This window comes from Salmo salar, chromosome 19 (assembly GCF_965601325.2).
Source record: "Salmo salar chromosome 19, fSalSal1, whole genome shotgun sequence".
Classification (NCBI taxonomy): domain Eukaryota; kingdom Metazoa; phylum Chordata; class Actinopteri; order Salmoniformes; family Salmonidae; genus Salmo; species Salmo salar.
The window spans coordinates 48,222,702-48,243,827 of record NC_138309.1 but is presented as its reverse complement, the minus strand read 5'-3'; the positions used below and the strand labels follow the sequence as shown (position 1 = coordinate 48,243,827).

The window sequence follows — 21,126 nt, the reverse complement described above, 5'->3', positions numbered from 1 at the left end:
GTAGATTAAGAGAGAAGCAACAATTATGGCGTTGGAAGCAAAGTGAAGTTCTTAATTTCATCTCCGTCATTCACTCCCTTATCAGCCTATTAATCGCAGGGCCTTTGTTCGAGTTTTAATTTGTCCCTGTGTTACTGTGGTGTCTTTACAGACTTTGCAGACTGTTTAATCAGAGGATTACACATCATAACTTACTGTCAGCTGTGCTGTGTTCTGTGCTATCAGGGTGAAACTCAAACGGAGAGAGAAAAAGACAGAGGTGGAGTGTGATGTGAATGGTGCACTGGGGAGGGGTTGGAAATCAAAATGCCTGACATACTGTCTGTGTTTCTGTTGCTCTCACTCTCTCTCTCTCTCTCTGTCTCTTTCTTTCTGTGTCTCTCTCTCTCTCTGTCTCTCCCCCGTCTCTCTCACCCATTCTCACTCTCTCTCTCTCTCCATCTTCTCACTCACTCACTCACTCACTCACTCACTCACTCACTCACTCACTCACTCACTCACTCACACACTCACACACACTCTCTCTCTCTCTCTCTCTCTCTCTCTCTCTCCTCTCTCTGTGTCTCTCTCTCTCTCTCTGAGTCTCTTTCTCTCTCTCTCTCTGTGTCTCTTTCTCTCTCTCTCTCTCTCTCTCTCTGTCTCTTTCTCTCTCTCTCTCTCTCTCTCTCTCTCTGTGTCTCTTTGTCTCTCTCTCTGTCTCTCTCTCCCTCTCCCCCGTCTCTCTCTCTCTCTCTCTCTCTCTCTCTCTCTCTCTCTGTCTCTCTCTCTCTCTCTCCCTCTCCTCTCGCTCTCTCTCCCTTTCCTCTCCCTTTCCCCCTCCTCTCTCTCTGCGTCTCTAGGTGATCACTCTGGAGGGATGGGTGGACATCATGTACTTTGTGATGGATTCTCACTCCTTCTACAACTTCATCTACTTCATCCTCCTCATCATCGTAAGAGACCAAATGAGAGAGTGTGTTTGTGTGTGTGTTTGTGTGCGTGTGTGTGTTTGTGTGCGTGTGTGTGTGTGTGTGTGTGCATGTGTGTGTAGCAGAATTCATTGCCCTAGGCATAGCTACTTATTCAAACACCTAGCAAACTTCTGACTCCTGAATGCCCTCCAAGGCCCTTATGTAAAGATACGTCTGCTTCCAGAAACATGTCTCAGAACACCACGCATCATCTGTTCAGTCTGATACTCCCTCACCACTACACAGTACACAGCCTGGTGAAAGAGTACAGTATTATCTCCTCAAGCAAACCTTCACTGAGGCTGGGAGCCTAGCCGGTAACTAACCTGGGAGAGCTGGTTCACAGAGCTGGAGAAGCTGGTTCACAGAGGCTGGGAGGCTAGCCAGTAACTAACCTGGGGGACTGTCTGTTATTTGTATGTTAAACTCACAGTGGAGATGAGATGTAGTTGGAAAAACTCCCTAAAGTGGATGAGGAGAGAATCCAACTCTGTGTGTGTTCTGGTAGTCCCTCTCCTAACTCTGTGTGTGTTTCGGATTGTCCCTATCCTAACTCTGTGAGTTTTTCTAGTTGTCCCTATCCTAACTGTGTGTATCTGGTTGTCCCTCTCTAGATTGACTCTTTCTTGAGATTTTAACTTGATGTGTTTGTGGTTGTCCCTCTCTTAACTCGGTGTGTGTTTCTGGTTGTCACATTTCTCTTCTTATAATCTGATTTTAAACCTTAACCTTAACACTAAGCATAACCACACTGCTAACCTTGGGTCTAGCCCTAATCTTAAATTAAGACAAACAAGCACATTTTTGTTTTCATGAATTTTTACAATAGAGACAATTTTGACTTTGTGGCAACTAGTGACCACCCCTAACTCTGTGTGGTTGTGGTTGTCCCTCTTCAGATTGACTATTTATAGTTTTGTATAGTTTAGTGTCTTTATTAGCACAAGAAAAGAATGACAAACAGTGCAGATAAAATACATGTAAAAAGGTGTGCAGGACTCTTTCTAGATACTAACTTTGTGTTTGTTTCTGGTTGTCCCTCTCCAGATTGGCTCTTTCTTCATGATCAACCTGTGTCTGGTTGTCATCGCCACCCAGTTCAGTGAGACCAAGCAGAGGGAGAGCCAGCTGATGAGGGAACAGCGCATCCGTTTCCTGTCCAATGCTAGTACCCTGGCCTCCTTCTCTGAGCCGGGCTCCTGCTACGACGAGCTGCTCAAACTCCTGGTCCACGTCATCCGCAAGGGGTTCAGGCAGGTGGCCCATGTCTGCCGGGCCGTGATGCGCCGTGCTGGGATGAACATCGCAGCCTCTCCTCCTGCCCTGGAGAGAGAGAGGGAAAGGGGGAGCCAGAGAAAGAGGAGGAAGACTTCGCGACAGGGTTCTGTGGTCTCCACAAAAGGGTCTATGTCCGTTCATTACTTGGTTCACCAACATCACCATCATCATTATCACTATCACTTAGTGAACGGGAGTGTGAGAGGGAGACTAGGGGGGAGAGGGGTGGCGGGGGTCGGGGGAGAAGGGGGGGAAGTGGAGATGGGTTCCCATAGCAACAACGGGGGCACTGGGCGTCTCATGGTGGGTCCTCTTCCGTTGCCGACCTCTGACCTGAACTTGGCAAACCCGGTGTCACCGGCCAATCCCGCTCTGGGAACCGGCAGTGGCAACTCGTCATCAGTGCGGAGCACATTACACACAGACTGCCACCTGGAGCCCAGCACCCCCACACTCCTCGCCCCTACCACTAGCCCCTTCTCCCTGGCCCCTACGCCCATGTCCAGGCCTATGAAGAGGAACTCAGTGCCGTTCGCTGGTCCCAGACCTAAAAACTACCCCACCCTACAGCCCAGCACACTAATGGAGTTTAGAAGTGGCAGTGTTACAGCTAGTACCATTAGTAATATAAACCTCAATATACCCTCTCTACCCCTGGAGAGAGGACCATCGACTGTGTTAGACACACACACACCCACAGGTAAGCCATTAAACACACTCAAACCAATGTGAGAAAGACAGGAGTTAGAGGTGTGGTTCGACTGGTGTTTTTGTCTTGTTTTAATTGAAGTCATGCTGTGACTGTAATGATATAGGGACAAAAAGGGAACATTGCTTTTCTGATGTGCAATATCAACAAATGTGCTGATGTGATATATCTGGAAGTATGACAGTTTTTCTTCTCCATCCCTCCTTCCTTTCATCATCACCGTCCATCCCTTCCTCCCTCTAGCCCAGCTCTCACGACATGACCTGAGTGCCATCGGAACCCTGGACCCCTCGTTCACCTTTGACCCTGAGTCGTGCCCCTACTGTGTCAAGGCTCTGTTAGGGGAGTCAGAAGGCACAGACGGAAACGAGACCCTCGGGGAATCAGACAGCGAGGGCGTCTACGAGCTCACCCAGGACCTCCACCACAGGGACCACAGGGACCACAGGGACAGCCGTCAGCCCAGGAAGAGGCAGCGAAAGCTGGGTACCACGGTGGGGAGAGTGGTCCGAGCCTGGAGGCTGGTGTGTGATACCTTTAGGAAGATAGTGGACAGCAAGTATTTTGGAAGAGGAATCATGATCGCCATTCTGATTAATACACTGAGTATGGGGATTGAGTACCACGAACAGGTGAGTGTGATTTTGTTGTTTGTACAGTATATCTTGTGGAGGATTGTGTGTGTGTGTGTGTAGGACTGGGGTAGGTTGGGATTGGAGAAGACAATCTGTAGTCTGAGGACTATTCTCTGTAAGGTCAGTGGTTTAGACTGTGTGTAGCCGTGTGCAGTGAACCTCTCTTGGCCTTTACTCAACTTCATTCCCTGAAGTCCGAAGAGAAATTCCCTTTCTTCTCAATCCTCAGAGCGTTTCAACTCTGGACTGTCTTGTTTACAGGAGCATATTTGTGGCATGTGAAGTGCAGGAGAGCGTGTGTGTCTGTGTGTTAAGGGTGAAGAAGGCCCCCAAACGTCTGAATTCCAGGGCTTTATTGACATGGGAAACATACGTTTACATTGCCAAAGGAAGTGAAATAGATAATAAACTAAAGAAATTAACAATAACAAAAAAAAAACAGTAAACATTACATTCACAAAAGTTCCAAAAGAATAAAGACGTTTCATATTATGTGCAAGTAGTTAACTACAAAAGGAAAATAAATAAACATACATATGGGCTGTATTTACAATGGTGTTTGTTCTTCACTGGTTGCCCTTTTCTAGTGGCAACAGGTCACACATCTTGCTGCTGTGGTATTTCACCCAATATATATGTGAGTTTATCAAGATCCTTAAGTTTGGGTCAGTCACAGTGGTCAGGTATTCTGCCACTGTGTACTCTCTGTTTAGGGCCAAATCGCATTCTAGTTTTCTGTGTTTTTTTGTTAATACTTTCCAATGTGTCAAGTAATTCTCTTTTTGTTTTCTCATGATTTGGTTGGGTCTAATTGTGTTGCTGTCCTGGGGCTCTGTGTGGTCTGTTTGTGTTTGTGAACAGAGCCCCAGGACCAGCTTGCTTAGGGGACTCTTCTCCAGGTTCATCTCTCTGTAGGTGATGGCTTTGTTATTTCATCTCTCTGTAGGTGATGGCTTTGTTATGGAAGGTTTGGGAATCACTCCCTCTTAGGTGGTTATAAATACATTTGATTGATTGTAGAATTTAACGTCTCTTTTCTGGATCTGATCATTAGCGGATATTGGCCTAATTCTGCTATGCATGCATTATTTGGTGTTTTATGTTGTACACTGATGCAGAATTCTACATGCATAGTCTCAATTTGGTGTTTGTCCCATTTTGTGAATTCCTCTCTCTCTCTCTCTCTCAAACCGTAGCCTGAAGGGAGCACGCCACCAGATATCCTGCACTAACGCACTATATGTCATACAGATGTAGTGGTGAAGCAGCTAGTGGAGAGATTGAAGAGATTTCAATGGTGTGTTGAGAGAGAGTTTGTATGTTAGAGGGAGAGTTTTTGTGTGTGAGAGAGAGTTTGTGTGAGAGAGAGCGTTTGTTTGTGTGTGAGAGAGAGCGTTTGTGTGTATGAGAGAGAGTTTGTGTGCATGTGTGTATAAGGGAGGGGTTAGGGGAGAAGAGAGTCCACCTTCCCATTCTGATTGAGTGTTCCAACGTTCCAGCTTCCCTGTGTAGTTTTCCTCTGATTCTTCTGTCTTTTTATCCCCCAGCCGACCCACATGGTGTGAGTTTGTGTGTGTTTGTGTGTGTGTGTAGAGCAGGCATCCAGATTCACAGGGTTACTACCCAGTCGCTCAACAAATACTATCAGACGCCAATTACACGCACGCACGCACACACACACACACACACTTTCTCTCCTGGTATTAGGATAAAGTTTTATAGTTTTCCTCCCCTATCCCTCCCTCTTCTCTTCTCCCTTGTTATCCTCTTGTGTTTGCTCCCTCGTTCCCTCGTTCCCTCTCCCTCGTTCCCCCTCCCTCGTTCCCCCTCCCTCGTTCCCTCTCCCTCGTTCCCTCTCCCTCGTTCCCTTTCTTTGTCTGGGTTCTTCTGACATGAATTCCTACTCTCTAGATGAGGCTTGGAAAGTTATTATTTGAGTGTGTGCTAGAGTGTGAATATATCCGTACCTGTGAAAAGTTTGGTGAGACAAAACATTGAGCTACGCTACTCCAATCCTCCAACCAGCTAATACATCCAATATCCCCACTAAACCCTTTCTCTAACACTGTCCTCAAGGAGATCTGAAACTCTACCACATGTACAGTACATACTCTGTTCAAATTGTCAAGGGGATAGAGAAAGGAGGAAGAGAGTGGGAACCTTGTAAAATAAAAGGAGAGCTTATTTGTGCCAGACATTCCAGTCGATGAAGTCGACCTCCATGTATTCTCTGCAAAGAAACTACCAGATATCCCACTCCTTACTCTCTCCATCTTCCTCTCTCTCTCTCTCTCTACCTCTGTCTCTCTCCATTTCTCTCTCTTTTCTCAGCAGGTTGTGTGGCTATTGTTGTGTCTCTGTTAGAAAGACGGCTCGTACCCCAATTCCCTTTGACCAGTGGTGGAAAAAGTACCCAACTGTCATACTTGAGTAAAAGTAAAGATACCTTATTAGAAAATGACTCAAGTAAAAGTCACCCAGTAAAATACTACTTGAGTAAAAGTCTAAAAGTATTTGTTTTAAAATATAATTAAGTATCAAAACTAAAAGTGTATATAATTTCAAATTCCTTATATGAAGCAAACCAGATGGCACAATGATCTAGTTTTTTTTACAGAAAGCCAGGGGCACACTCCAACACTCAGACATAATTTACAAGAAAAGCATTTGTGTTTAGTGAGTCAGCCAGATCAGAGGCAGTAGGGGTGACCAGGGATGTTCTGTTGATAACTGCCTAAATTTGACTATTTTCCTGTCCTGCTAAGCATTCAAAATGTAACAAGTACTTTTGGGTGTCGAGGAAAATGTATGGAGTAAAAAGTACAATATTTTCTTATGGAATATAGTGAAGTGAAAGTAATAGTAGTCAAACATATAAATAGTAAAGTACAGATACCCCAAAAAACTACTAATATTAATTTCCGGCGCCGACAGAGATGGCCGCCTCGCTTCGTGTTCCTAGGAAACTTTGCAATATTTAGTTTTTTATGTGTTATTTCTTACATTGTTACCCTAGGTAATCTTAGGTTTTATTACGGACAGTCGGGAGGAACTATTGGATATAAGAGAAACGTCAACTCACCAACATTACGACCAGAAATACGACTTTCCCGAAGCGGATCCTCTGTTTGGCCTACCACCCAGGACAATGGATCGGATCCCACCCGGCGACCCAAAACAACGACGCCGTAGAAGAAGGGGCAGACGGAGCGGTCTTCTGGTCAGGCTCCGTAGACGGGCACATCGCGCATCGCTCCCGAGCATACTACTCGCCAATGTCCAGTCTCTTGACAACAAGGTAGATGAAATCCGAGCAAGGGTAGAATTCCAGAAAGACATCTGAGACTGTAACGTTCTTTGTTTCACGGAAACATGGCACACTCGAGACACGCTATCTGAGTTGGTACAGCCACCTGGTTTCTTCACGCATCGCGCCGACAGAAACAAGCATCTCTTTGGTAAAAAGAAGGGCGGGGGTGTATGCCTTATGATTAACGAGACGTGGTGTGATCATAACAACATACAGGAACTCAAGTCCTTTTGTTCACCTGACTTAGAATTCCTCACTATCAAATGCCAACCGCATTATCTACCAAGAGAATTCTCTTCGATCATAATCACAGTCGTGTATATCCCCCCCAAGCAGACACATCGACGGCCCTGAAAAACTTCATTGGGCTCTATGTAAACTGGAAACCACATATCCTGAGACTGCATTTATTGTAGCCGGGGATTTTAACAAGGCTAATCTGAAAACAAGGCTCCCCAAATTCTATCAGCATATCGATTGTGCTACCAGGGGTAGCAAAACCCTAGACCACTGTTATTCTAACTTCCGCGACGCATATAAGGCCCTCCCCCGCCCTCCCTTCGGAAAGCTGACCACGACTCCATTTTGTTGCTCCCAGCCTATAGACAGAAACTAAAACAGGAAGCTCCCGCCCTCAGGTCTGTTCAACGCTGGTCCGACCTATCGGATTCCACGCTTTAAGATTGCTTTGATCACGTGGACTGGGATATGTTCCGCATTGCGGCGAACAACAACATTGACGAATACGCTGATTCGGTGTGCGAGTTCATTAACAAGTGCATCGGTGATGTTGTACCCACAGCGTCTATTAAAACATTCCCCAACCAGAAACCGTGGATTGATGGCAGCATTCGCGCAAAACTGAATGCGCAAACCACTGCTTTTAATCAGGGCAAGGTGACCGGAAACATGACCGAATACAAACAGTGTAGCTATTCCCTCCGCAAGGCAATCAAACAAGCTAAGCGTCAGTACAGAGACAAAAATAGAGTCGCAATTCAATGGCTCAGACACGAGAGGTATGTGGCAGGGTCTACAGTCAATCACGGACTACAAAAGAAAAACCAGCCTCGTCGCGGATCACGATGACTTGCTCCCAGAAAGGCTAAACAACTTTTTTGCTCGCTTTGAGGACAATACAGTGCCACTGATACGGCCCGCTACCAAAACCTGTGGGCTCTCCTTCACTGTAGCCAACGTGAATAAAACATTTAAATGTGTTAACCCTCGTAAGGCTGCAGGCCCAGACGGCATCCCGGCCGTGTCCTCAGAGCATGCGCAGACCAGCTGGCTGGTGTGCTTACAGACATATTCAATCAATCCTTATCCCAGTCTGCTGTCCCCACATGCTTCAAGAGGGCCACCATTGTTCCTGTTCCCAAGAAAGCTAAGGTAACTGAGCTAAATGACTACCGCCCTGTAGAACTCACTTCCGTCATCATGAAGTGCTTTGAGAGACTAGCCAAGGACCATATCACCTCCACCCTACCTGACACCCTAGACCCACTCCAATTTGCTTACCACCACAATAGGTCCACAGACGACGCAATCACCATCACACTGCATACTGCCCTAACCCATCTGGACAAGAGGAATACCTATGTAAGAATGCTGTTCATCGATAACAGCTCAGCATTTAACACCATAGTACCCTCCAAACTCGTCATTAATCTCGAGAACCTGAGTCTCAACCCTGCCCTGTGCAACTGGGTCCTGGACTTCCTGACGGGCCTCCCCCAGGTGGTGAGGGTAGGTAACAACATTTCCACCCCGCTGATCCTCAACACTGGCTCCCCACAAGGGTGCGTCCTCAGCCCTCTACTGTACTCCCTGTTCACCCATGACTGCGTGGCCATGCACGCCTCCAACTCAATCATCAAGTTTGCAGACGACACTACAGTGGTAGGCTTGATTACCAACAATGACGAGACGGCCTACAGGGAGGAGGTGAGGGCCCTCGGAGTGTGGTGTCAGGAAAATAACCTCACACTCAATGTCAACAAAACAAAGGAGATGATCGTGGACTTCAGGAAAAAGCAGAGGGAGCAGCCCCCTATCTACATTGACGGGACAGTAGAGGGTGGAGAGTTTTAAGTTCCTCGGCGTACACATCACAGACAAACTGAAATGGTCCACCCACACAGACAGCGTGGTGAAGAAGGCGCAGCAGCGCCTCTTCAACCTCAGGAGGCTGAAGAAATTTGGCTTGTCACCAAAAACACTCACAAACTTTTACAGATGCACAATCGAGAGCATCCTGTCAGGCTGTATCACCGCCTGGTACGGCAGCTGCTCCGTCCATAACCGGAAGGCTCTCCAGAGGGTAGTGAGGTCTGCACAACGCATCACCGGGTGCAAACTACCTGCCCTCCAGGACACCTACACCACCCAATGTCACAGGGATGCCAAAAAGATCATCAAGGACAACAACCACCCGAGCCACTGCCTGTTCACCCAGCTATCATCCAGAAGGTGAGGTCAGTACAGGTGCATCAAAGCGGGAACCGAGAGACTGAAAAACAGCTTCTATCTCAAGGCCATCAGACTGTTAAACAGCCATCACTAACATTGAGTGGCTGCTGCCAACATACTGACTCAACTCCACCCACTTTAATAATGGAAAAATGTATGTAATCAATTTATCACTAGCCACTTTATATTATATAATGTTTACTTACCCTACATTACTCATCTCTTATGTATATACTGTACGCTATACCATCTACTGCATCTTGCCATCTGATGTAATTAAATGTATCACTAGCCACTTTAAACAATGCCACTTTATATAATGTTCTCATACCCTACATTACTCATCTCATATGTATATACTGTACGCTATACCATCTACTGCATCTTGCCATCTTGATGTAATGTATCACTAGCCACTTTAAACAATGCCACTTCATATAATGTTTTCATACCCTGCATTACTCATCCCATATGTATATACTGTACTCTATACCATCTACTGCATCTTGCCTATGCTGTTCGGTCATCACTCATTTATATATTTTTATGTACATATTCATTCCTTTACACTTGTGTGTATAAGGTAGTTGTTGTGAAATTGTTAGGTTATATTACTTGTTAGATATTACTGCATGGTCGGAACTAGAAGCACAAGCATTTCTCTACACTTGCATTAACACCTGCTAACCATGTGTATGTGACAAATACATTTGATTTGAAGTAGTACTTTAAAGTATTTTTACTTAAGTACTTTACACTACTGTCTTTAACACTAGGGAGAAGTGGGCTTTATACAGCTGTAGAACTCTCACCCCACCAACACAGAGAGCTAGTTTGCTAAAGGTTTCTCCTTTCACAGATGCTATTGACTATGGACTCTATTTCACTTTTCAATATGACAATGCCTCACAAACCTCGATTTTTTTAGGGAACTGTCACTTTAATTAAGGGGGACTCTGAAGGGATGAATACACACTCCTTGGGTTGTGGTGTGGTGTGCTCAGTGTCTAACAGGCATATCAAGAGCCTGTATTTAAAGGGGATTTTACAAGATACATCACTGATCTATTTTAGATGGGTATGGAGGGGAGGGAAGCTGAGAGCCCCATGTTTTACCCCCAGACATACAGGACGAGGGACACAAAGGCCAAGCAATATTTTTGTTGGCAGTAATTAGATCTAATGGTCTTATTAATCTTTGATAAGTCGGATGACTAACAGGATGGGTGCGTCTGATTCAAACGGCCCCGCTATCAACTACTATTATGCAAGATGCCCTGCTGTCTGTCTGTCTGTCTGTCTGTCATAATCGTTTGAATAGCAAAACAAATTAAAGAAATTAAGAAAAATGAGCGTTTTCTCCTGTCCTCCGCTGCTAACTACGTGTTCCTAGACACTGGCTAGGACTCAAATCAGGGACGTGATGTTCTGCTATGTGTACTGTTTAGCCAAGCTGACAGCTAGCAGAGGGTATAGCTAGCTGTCTACATTAGGACTCAAATCAGGGACATGAATTCTCCTGTTCCAAACCAGGTAGGATGCAAGATCTCCCCTTCTTTTCTGTCAACTCAACCAGTGTGTATTCCCATTAAATTCCCTGAATAACCTAGCCCCTCACTCCCGTTAGCGCTGATTGATTCCGGAGCTGCCTGGAATCTTTTAGATAGCGCACTGGCCACTGCGTTACACATTCCTTTGGTTCCCCTACAGTCACCCATTCCGGTTCAAGCCCTGGATAATCGTCCAATAGGGCCAGGGCTCGTAAATCACATCACCGTTCCCGTTTCTCTGCTGACCCATGACACTCATTTAGAACAGATCACATTTTTGATTATAGACACCACCACGCACCCCGTTGTGTTAGGTCTCCCATGGTTGAGTTGGCATAACCTTGTTGTTTCCCTGTCCGAGGGGAGACTGCTGGGTTGGTCGCAGGAGTGTCAGGGGAGGTGTCTCGTGGTGTCTGTCAACACCACTAAGGTGGAAAGTCCGGACCACGCCCCTCAAGTGGAGTTACCAGAAGAATACCCGGATCTGCATCGGGTTTTCTTTAAGTCCCAGAATACATGCCTGCCTCCTCATCGCCCCTGGGACTGTGCCATCGACTTGCTGTCTGACGCAGCCCTCCGAGAAGACACGGCTATCCCCTCTCCTATGCGGAGACCGAGGCCATGGAGACCTACGTACAGGAGAGCCTCCAGCAGGGTTTTATCCGCCCCTCTTCATCACCAGCCGGTGATGTAGAGGGGCGGATAAACAGTTGTTTGTTCCACAAAACAAAATTCAAAATCTGGAAAGTTTTGTGTCCTCTAGTCACTCCCTATATAAACTGTTAGATGTGAACCAGGCTTAGTTTTACTTTTCCACTTTTTAATAAAGTTTGTTGACTTGTAAAGGAAGTTGCAAAAAGTTTATATACAGTTGAAGTCGGAAGTTTACATACACCTTAGCCAAATACATTTAAACTCAGTTTTTCAAAATTACTGAAATTTAATCCTAGTAAACATTAGGTCAGTTAGGTCAGTTAGGATCACCAATTTATTTTAAGAATGTGAAATGTCAGAATAATACTAGAGAGAATTATTTATTTCAGCTTTTATTTATTTCATCCCATTCCCAGTGGGTCAGAAGTTTACATACACTCAATTAGTATTTGGTAGCATTGCCTTTAAATTGTTGACCTTGGGTCAAACGTTTCGGGTAGCCTTCCACAAGCTTCCCACAATAAGTTGGGTGAATTATGGCCCATTCCTTCTGACAGAGCTGGTGTAACTGAGTCAGGTTAGTTGGCCTTCTTGCTCGCACACAATTTTTCAGTTCTGCCCACAACTTTTCTATAGGATTGAGGTCAGGGCTTTGTGATGGCCACTCCAATACCTTGAATTTGTTGTCCTTAAGCCATTTTGCCACAACTTCGGAAGTATGCTTGGGGGTAATTGTTCATTTGGAAGACACATTTGCGAACAAGCTTTAACTTCCTGATAGATGTCTTCACATATTGCTTCAATATATCCACATAATTTTCCTGCCTCATGATGCCATCTATTTTATGAAGTGCACCAGTCCCTCCTGCAGTAAAGCACCCCCACAACATGATGCTGCCACCCATGTGCTTCACGGTTGGGATGGTGTTCTTCAGATGGCAAGCCTCCCCCTCTTTCCTCCAAACATAACGATGGTCATTCTGGCCAAACAGTTCTATTTTTGTTTCATCAGACCAGAGGACATTTCTCAAAAAGTATGATCTTTGTCCCCATGTGCAGTTGCAAACCATAGTCTGGCTTTTTTTATGGCAGTTTTGGAGCAGCGGCTTCTTACTTGTTCAATGGCCTTTCAGGTTTTGTTGATATAGGACTAGTTTTACTGTGGATATAGATACCTTTGTACCTGTTTCTTCCAGCATCTTCACAAGGTCCTTTGCTATTGTTCTGGGATTGATTTGCACTTTTCGCACCAAAGTACGTTCATCTCTAGGAGACAGAACTCGTCTCCTATCTGAGCGGTATGATGGCAGCATGATCCTTATGGTGTTTATACTTGCGTACTATTGTTTGTACAGATGAATGTGGTACCTTCAGGCGTTTGGAAATTGCTCCCAAGGATGAACCAGACTTGTGGAAGTCTTAGCTTATTTCTTTCGATTTTCACATTTTGCAATATTCTAAGTACATAACCCAGCCATCACGGGCTAGCTATTTAGACACCCGGCAAGTTTAGCCTTCACCAAAATCAGATTTACTATAACAAAAATGTTATTACCTATGTTGTCTTCGTCAGAATGCACTCCCAGGACTTCTACTTCAATAACAAATGTTGGTTTGGTCCCAAATAATCCATCGTTATATCCAAATAGCGGCGTTTTTTCGTGCGTTCCAGACACTATCCTAAAGGGTAAATCAGGGTTACGAGCATGGCGCAATTCGTGACAAAAAATGTCTAAATATTCCATTACCGTACTTCGAAGCATGTCAACCGCTGTTTAAAATCAATTTTTATGCAATTTATCTCGTAAAAAAGCGATAATATTCCGACCGGGAATCTCCTTTTCGGTAAACAGAGGAAAAATCACAAAGACGGGGGCGGCCAGTGCACGCGCCTAAGCCCACAGTCCCTTGATCGGCCACTTGAGAAAGGCAATAATGTGTTTCAGCCTGGGGCTGGAATGACGACATTCAGGTTTTTCCCGGGCTCTGAGAGCCTATTGGAGCCGTGGGAAGTGTCACGTTACCGCAGAGATCCTTTGTAATGGAATGAGATGTCAAAGAAAGACAATAAATGGTCAGACAGGCCACTTCCTGTAAAGGAATCTCTCAGGTTTTGACCTGCCATTTGAGTTCTGTTATACTCACAGACACCATTCAAACAGTTTTAGAAACTGTGGAGTGTTTTCTATCCAAAGCCAATAATTATATGCATATTCTAGTTACTGGGCAGGAGTAGTAACCAGATTAAATCGGGTACGTTTTTTATCCAGCTGTGTCAATACTGCCACCTAGCCCTAACAGGTTAAGGATAGTGCACAATAACAAAAAACTTTTATCACTGCAACTTGTTTGATACATTCACCTCTGAAGGTAAATCATGTACTTACATTCAGTAATCTTGCTCTTGATTTGTCATCCTGAGCGTTCCAGAGACACAATGTAGTGTAGTTTTGTTTGAAAAATAAATATATATTAAAATGTAGAAACTGCGTTCTACAGTTTGACCCCACTGCTGTCTCTAGCTCCACACCCACCCCACCCGGCCATCTAGATGTGTGAAAGTTAGTGTATAAGCTAATGATCCATCATGTATGATATTCCTAAGAGTGTGTAAACTTAAATATTTTATTACCATATCATTTTTGTATGTTATCTATAGTTATGGACTTGAAAATGTACAAATTGACCAATTCGGGACACATTTGGGAAAATTCTTCACTGGATCAGTCTGAAACTTTGCACACACACTGCTGTCATCTTGTGGACAACATCTACATTCCTATCTGAATGTATGGCCTTTCTCTTGCATTTCAAAGATAATGAAAAAATAAAATATGAAAACACATGTTTTTTTGTTTGTATTATCTTTTACCAGATCTAATGTGTTATATTATCCTACATTAAAATAAAAATACAAAGTAGTTTTTTGGGGTATCTGTATGTTACTTTAGTATGTATATTTTGGAAAACTTTTCCTTCACTACATTCCTAAAGAAGATGATGTACTTTTTAGGTGATTCATTTTCCCTGACACCCAAAAGTACTTGTTACATTTTAAATGCTTAGCAGGACAGGAACATTTTCAAATTTACACACATATCAAGAGAAAATTGCTTGTCGTCTGATCTGGTGGACTCACAAACCACAAATGCTTTGTTTGTAAATTATGACTGAGTGTCATCTGGTTTTCTTAATATAAGGAATTTGAAATTATTAATAGTTTTACCTTTACAGTTGAAGTCGGAAGTTTACATACAGTTAGGTTGGAGTCATTAAATCTCGTTTTTCAACCACTCCACAAAAATCTTTTTAACAAACTATAGTTTTGGCAAGTCGGTTAGGACATCTACTTTGTGCATGACACAAGTAATTTTTCCAACAATTGTTTACAATATCACTGTATCACAATTCCAGTGGGTCAGAAGTTTACATACACTAGGTTGACTGTGCCTTTAAACAGCTTGGAAAATTTCAGAAAATGATGGATTTAGAAGCTTCTGATAGGCTAACTGATATCATTTGAGTCAATTGGAGGTGTACCTGTTGATGTATTTCAAGTCCTACCTTCAAACACAGTGCCTCTTTGCGTGACATCATGGGAAAATCAAAAGAAATCAGCCAAGACCTCAGAAAAACATTGTAGACTTCCACAGGTATAGTTCATCCTTGGGAGCAATTTCCAAATGCATGAAGGCACCACGTTCATCTGTACAAACAATAGTACGCAAGTATAAACACCATGGGACCACGCAGCCATCATACCGCTCAGGAAGGAGACGAGTTCTGTCTCCTAGAAATGAATGTACTTTGGTGCAAAAAGTGCAAATCAATCCCAGAATAACAGCAAAGGACCTCGTGAAGATGCTGGAGGAAACAGGTACAATGGTATCTATATCCACAGTAAAACGAGTCCTATATCGACATAACCTGAAAGGCCACTCAGCAAGGAAGAAGCCACTGCTACAAAACCGCCATAAAAAATCTGACTACGGTTTGCAACTGCACATAGGGACAAAGATCGTACTTTTTGGAGAAATGTCCTCTGGTCTGATGAAACAAAAATAGAACTGTTTGGCCATAATGACCATAGTTATGTTTCGAGGAAAAAGGGGGAGGCTTGCAAGCTGAAGAACTCCATCCCAACAGTGAAGCACGTGGGTGGCAGCATCATGTTGTGAGGGTGCTTTGCTGCAGGAGGGACTGGTGCACTTCACAAAATAGATGGCATCATGAGGGAGGAGAATTGTGGATATATTGAAGCAACATCTCAAGACATCAGTCAGGAAGTTAAAGCTTGTTCGCAAATGGGTTTTCCAAATGGACAATGACCCGAAGAATACTTTTAAAGTTGTGGCAAAATGGCTTAAGGAACACAAAGTCAAGGTATTGGAGTGGCCATCACAAAGCCCTGACCTCAATCATATAGAACATTTCTGGGCAGAACTGAAAAAGCGTGTGCGAGCAAGGAGGACTACAAACCTGATTCAGTTACACCAGCTCTGTCAGGAGGAATGGGCCAAAATTCACCAAACTTATTGTGGGAAGCTTGTGGCTACCTGAAACGTTTGACCCAAGTTCAACAATTTAACGGCAATGCTAACAAATACTAATTGAGTGTATGTAAACTTCTGACCAACTGGGAATGTGATAAAAGAAAAAGAAGCTGAAATAAATCATTCTCTCTGCTATTATTCTGACATTTCACATTCTCAAAATAAAGTGGTGATCCTAGCTGACCTAAAACAGGGAATATTTGCTATGATTAAATGTCAGGAATTTGGCTAAGGTGTATGTAAACTTCCAACTTCAACTGTACTTTTGATACTTGAATATATTTTAGCAATTACATTTACTTTTGCTACTTAAGAATATTTAAAACAAAATACTCAAGTAGCATTGTACTTGGTGACTTTCACATTTACTTAAGTCATTTTCTAATAAGGTATCTTTTCTTTTACTCGATTGGGTTGTTTCCACCAATGTTTCCACCCCACGGCCCTGCTAAAAAGCTTCAGCACAGCAACTTCCACCAACAATGGATGCTCCTCAACCCCCCCATCTCTCACTCTCTCACTCTCACTCACTCTCTCACTCTCTCTCACTCTCTCGCTCTCACACACACACCTAGTTGTTTTCCTAGATGGCTATTTCCTTGTTATTTAGATGTGAGCGAATATCATATGAAGAGCAGAGGTTTGACCTTGTAATGTAATCTAATAGTGATGTGTGTACCTTTACTGCCAGTGATGCAGTGCCATGTTGTCTGTCTGTCTGTCTGTGTGTGTGTGCAGGAGGGTAGAAGAATGCAGGGCTAGAGGTCCCGCTAGCGGGACAACTTCCGGTGAAACTGGAGGGCGAGCAATTCAAATAAATAATCATAAATAATATGGATTTTAAACATTTATGTACATATAAGTGTCTTATATCCGCTGAAAGCTTAATTCTTGTTAATCTAACTGCACTGTCCGATTTACAGTAGCTATTACAGCGAAAACATGCCATGAGATTGTTTGAGGACGGCGCCCCAGATCAAAATATTTTTCCACCGGCACAGGTTTCATACATTCACAAATAACGATTAAATATTCACTTACTTTTTGAAAATCTTCCTCTGATTTGTCATCCAAAGGGTCCCAGATATAACATGTAGTGTTGTTTTGTTATATAAAATCCTTCTTTCTATCCCAAAAAGTATGTTCAGTTGGTGCCATCGATTTGAGTAATCCACTCGTTCAGCATGCAGAGAAAGGATTCCGAAAATCTACCCCTAAAATTTGTTTCAAGAAGTCAAAATACGTTTCTATTTACTCCTCAGATACCCTAAAATGTAATCAAGCTATAATATTTATTTCAGAAAGAAGTATGTTCAATCGGAAACGGATTTTTAGCAGGTGCGTAATGTCTTCATGGCGCGCAAACATGAATTTCCAAGACTGTGTCCTCCTGCTAAAATTGATATTTCTTATTCGTTTTTGAAGTTACAAGCCTGAAACCTTGAACATAGACTGCTGACACCCTGTGGAAGCCATAGGAATTGCACCCAGGGAGCTAATTTACTGAATTAATGAATTTAAATGAATTTCTAAGAGGATGGTCTCTCAAAAAAAAAGTATTTATAATGGTACCAGTTATATGCATATCCTGGCTTCAGGGCCTGAGCTACAGGCAGTTTACTTAGAGCACGTCATTCAGACAGGAAGTGGAGAAAAAAGGGGCCTAACCCTAAGAACTTAATATATGGTCTGTAACAAGAGAAGAAAGAAACAATGAGGAGACACACACACAGACAAACACGCATGCGCACACACACACACTCACGCACAAACACACACTCACACTCACACTCTCACACACACACCACACACACACACACACACACACACACACACACACACACACACACACACACACACACACACACACACACACACACACACACACACACCGAAACAAATAGTCCCCAGCTCCGTATATTACCTATCCCAGATGTCTCTCAACCGATCCCCTCTCACCTCGTAAAGATCTTTGTCCATGTATTGGTTTATCAAACACATCTTTTACGACTGTGTGTGTGTGTGTGTGTGTGTGTGTGTGTGTGTGTGAGCTTTGAATCTTAACTTGTACTAAGCAGGATTGTGATTGATATAGTGTGTGTAGCCAGGACACAGGTAATACAAGTCAGTATTCAACGTCCACCAATGTCTGATGACGCTGGTAGATGATGTGGAAAGTGGCCACATAGGGGCAACAGTGAGCACTGTTACCTTGAAGTAGGTTTGGGTTTAGCTAGGGCATTGTGGATGGGGATGGCGGCTGGGTGTAAGCATCTCCCTTTGATTCCAAGCGTTGCAAATTCTAATCCAGTGACAGAAAGTTGTTTTTGAGATTTTTGTTTTAAGCCTATCCCAAATCTTAACCCTTACCTTAACCATTCAGAGTCAATGCCTAACCTTAACCATTCAGAGTCAATACCTAACCTTAACCATTCAGAGTCAATACCTAACCTTAACCATTCAGAGTCAATGCCTAAACTTAACCTTAAATACTTCAAAATGTGACGTTTGCAACAACTTTGAAATGTGATGTTTGAGAAACATGGATGAACATCTAATCTTCTGTGAGAGCTAGTTGGTGGTGAATGATTTGGTGGTTTTATTAGTGAAGAAACAGAAGAGGACCTGGAGATTAGGATCACTTTCACCCTAGGACAGCATTGGAGAGGGAGGGAGAGACACACCTGCATTGTCTTAGGTCAGATAGCAGGACTGCCATCTACACTGATGGTAACTGGCAATGCGTGCCGTGTTAGAATGACGCTACCTGTCAGAGTGACTTACCTGTACTTGCTGGGAAGCCACACACACACACACACACACACACACACACACACACACACACACACACACACACACACACACGCAATGGATTCGCCATGTGATTCTGTCTTGTAATGTCACACAAACCAACAGCAGAACACAGCATATCCAGATACACTGTACTGTATCCTATGGCCCATGCACACACACACACACACACACACACACACACACACACACACACACACACACACACACACACACACACACACACACACACACACACACACACACACACACACACACACACACTCCCCCCCCCCCCCCCCCCCCCCCCCGGGAATATTATTAATGTGTCATATGCACAGATATAACATGCCTTTCATGTTTCTCATACACACAGCCTACAGCATACACAAACACAGGCACACACAGACACACACAGACACACACATACTCCATATGATACAGCATGAGTTTGATCTAGCTGTGGGAGTGTCAGAAGACTTCTCTGATGGTCTTATCAGTGGATGTGTTTGTGTGTGTTGAAAATAACTATCTCTCATTATATCCTCTCTCTCCCTGTCTTCTAATCACTTTCCCTCCACCTCCCTCCCTCCCTCCCTACCTCCCTCCCTCCCTCCCTCCTTCCCTCCCTCCCTCCCTCCCTTCTCATCACTTTCCCTCCATCTCTCTCTCTCTCTCAAGCCTGATGAGCTGACCAATGCTTTAGAGATCAGTAACATAGTTTTCACCAGTCTGTTTGCCTTGGAGATGTTACTCAAGGTGTTGGTGTATGGGCCGTTTGGTTACATCAAAAACCCTTACAACATCTTCGACGGAGTCATAGTGGTCATCAGGTAAGCAAATTGCAAATTGACCAATTCATTTATAAATGATGACACAGTGCCACTTTTGGCTGTGTAATATCTGTAGGTCCTCACTCTTCAGATCAGGGCCCCTATCCACAAAGCATCTCACAGTAGGAGAGCTAATTTGGGATCAGGCCCCCACCTGGTATTCATTAACGATCTAAAAGGTGAAACTGATCCTAGGTCAGTACTCTGGGCCCAGGTTTGTGTTACTGTATCTCCTTCCAATGAATGGTTGATCCTGTAGCTGACAGTGAATGTGCATCCTGTCTCTCTCCCCAGTGTATGGGAGATCGTGGGCCAGCAGGGTGGTGGTCTTTCTGTGTTGCGTACCTTCAGACTGATGCGCGTGTTGAAGCTGGTGCGCTTCATGCCTGCTCTGCAGAGACAGCTGGTGGTGCTGATGAAGACCATGGACAACGTGGCCACCTTCTGTATGCTACTTATGCTCTTCATCTTCATCTTCAGGTAGCTATGGGCCTGCACAAACGTGGAATTAAAAGGGATTTGGATACAAGCTGAAACACATTTGTATAGAAATAAGGGGGGTAGCCTTTATCATCCTTGTCTTCAAGTTAGGATGGAAAGAAAGAGGAGAGGAGTTAAAGGAGGAGGAGAGGAGGGGGAGGAGGAGAAGAGGGAGAGAAGGAGGAGGAGAGGAGGGAGAGAAGGAGGAGGAGAGGAGGGAGAGAAGGAGGAGGAGAGGAGGGAGAGGAGGAGGAGAGGAGGATGAGGAGAGGAGGGAGAGAGGGAGGAAGAGAGGAGGGACAGAAGGAAGAGGAGAGGAGGAAGGGGAGGAGGGGGAGAGGAGGGAGAGAAGAAGTGAGTGGGGTAGAGCAAGACTGTAGTCAAAGAGAAAGTAAAAAAGACTACTAACGAGTATTGGTCTAATGGAGAGTACTAAACAGTACTGGTCTAATGGAGAGTACTAAACAGTACTGGTCTAATGGAGAGTACTAAACAGTACTGGTCTAATGGAGAGTACTAAACAGTACTGGTCTAATGTAGAGTACTAAACAGTACTGGTCTAATGGGGACTACTAAACAGTACTGGTCTAATGTAGAGTACTAAACAGTATTGGTCTAATGGAGAGTACTAAACCGTACTGGTCTAATGGAGAGTACTAAACCGTACTGGTCTAATGGAGAGTACTAAACCGTACTGGTCTAATGGAGAGTACTAAACATTACTGATCTAATGGAGAGTACTAAACAGTACTGGTCTAATGGAGAGTACTAAACATTACTGATCTAATGGAGAGTACTAAACAGTACTGGTCTAATGGAGAGTACTAAACAGTACTGGTCTAATGGAGACTACTAAACAGTACTGGTCTAATGGAGACTACTAAACAGTACTGGTCTAATGGAGAGTACTAA

At 44.0% G+C, this 21,126-nt stretch overlaps 1 protein-coding gene across 1 annotated transcript in view; it reads left to right on the top strand.

Moving 5' to 3' along the window:
• The first annotated feature begins 2,003 nt into the window (after positions 1-2,003).
• The window catches only part of LOC106578905 (voltage-dependent T-type calcium channel subunit alpha-1G), a 166,582-nt gene continuing 147,459 nt past the window's right edge, over positions 2,004-21,126 (top strand). The window contains exons 1-4 of the mRNA XM_082965756.1: positions 2,004-2,928; positions 3,181-3,569; positions 19,583-19,734; positions 20,029-20,214. Of these exons, the coding sequence (XP_082821882.1) occupies positions 2,013-2,928; positions 3,181-3,569; positions 19,583-19,734; positions 20,029-20,214 (1,643 nt within the window). The 5' untranslated portion in view covers positions 2,004-2,012. The remainder of the gene's footprint in view (positions 2,929-3,180; positions 3,570-19,582; positions 19,735-20,028; positions 20,215-21,126) is intronic.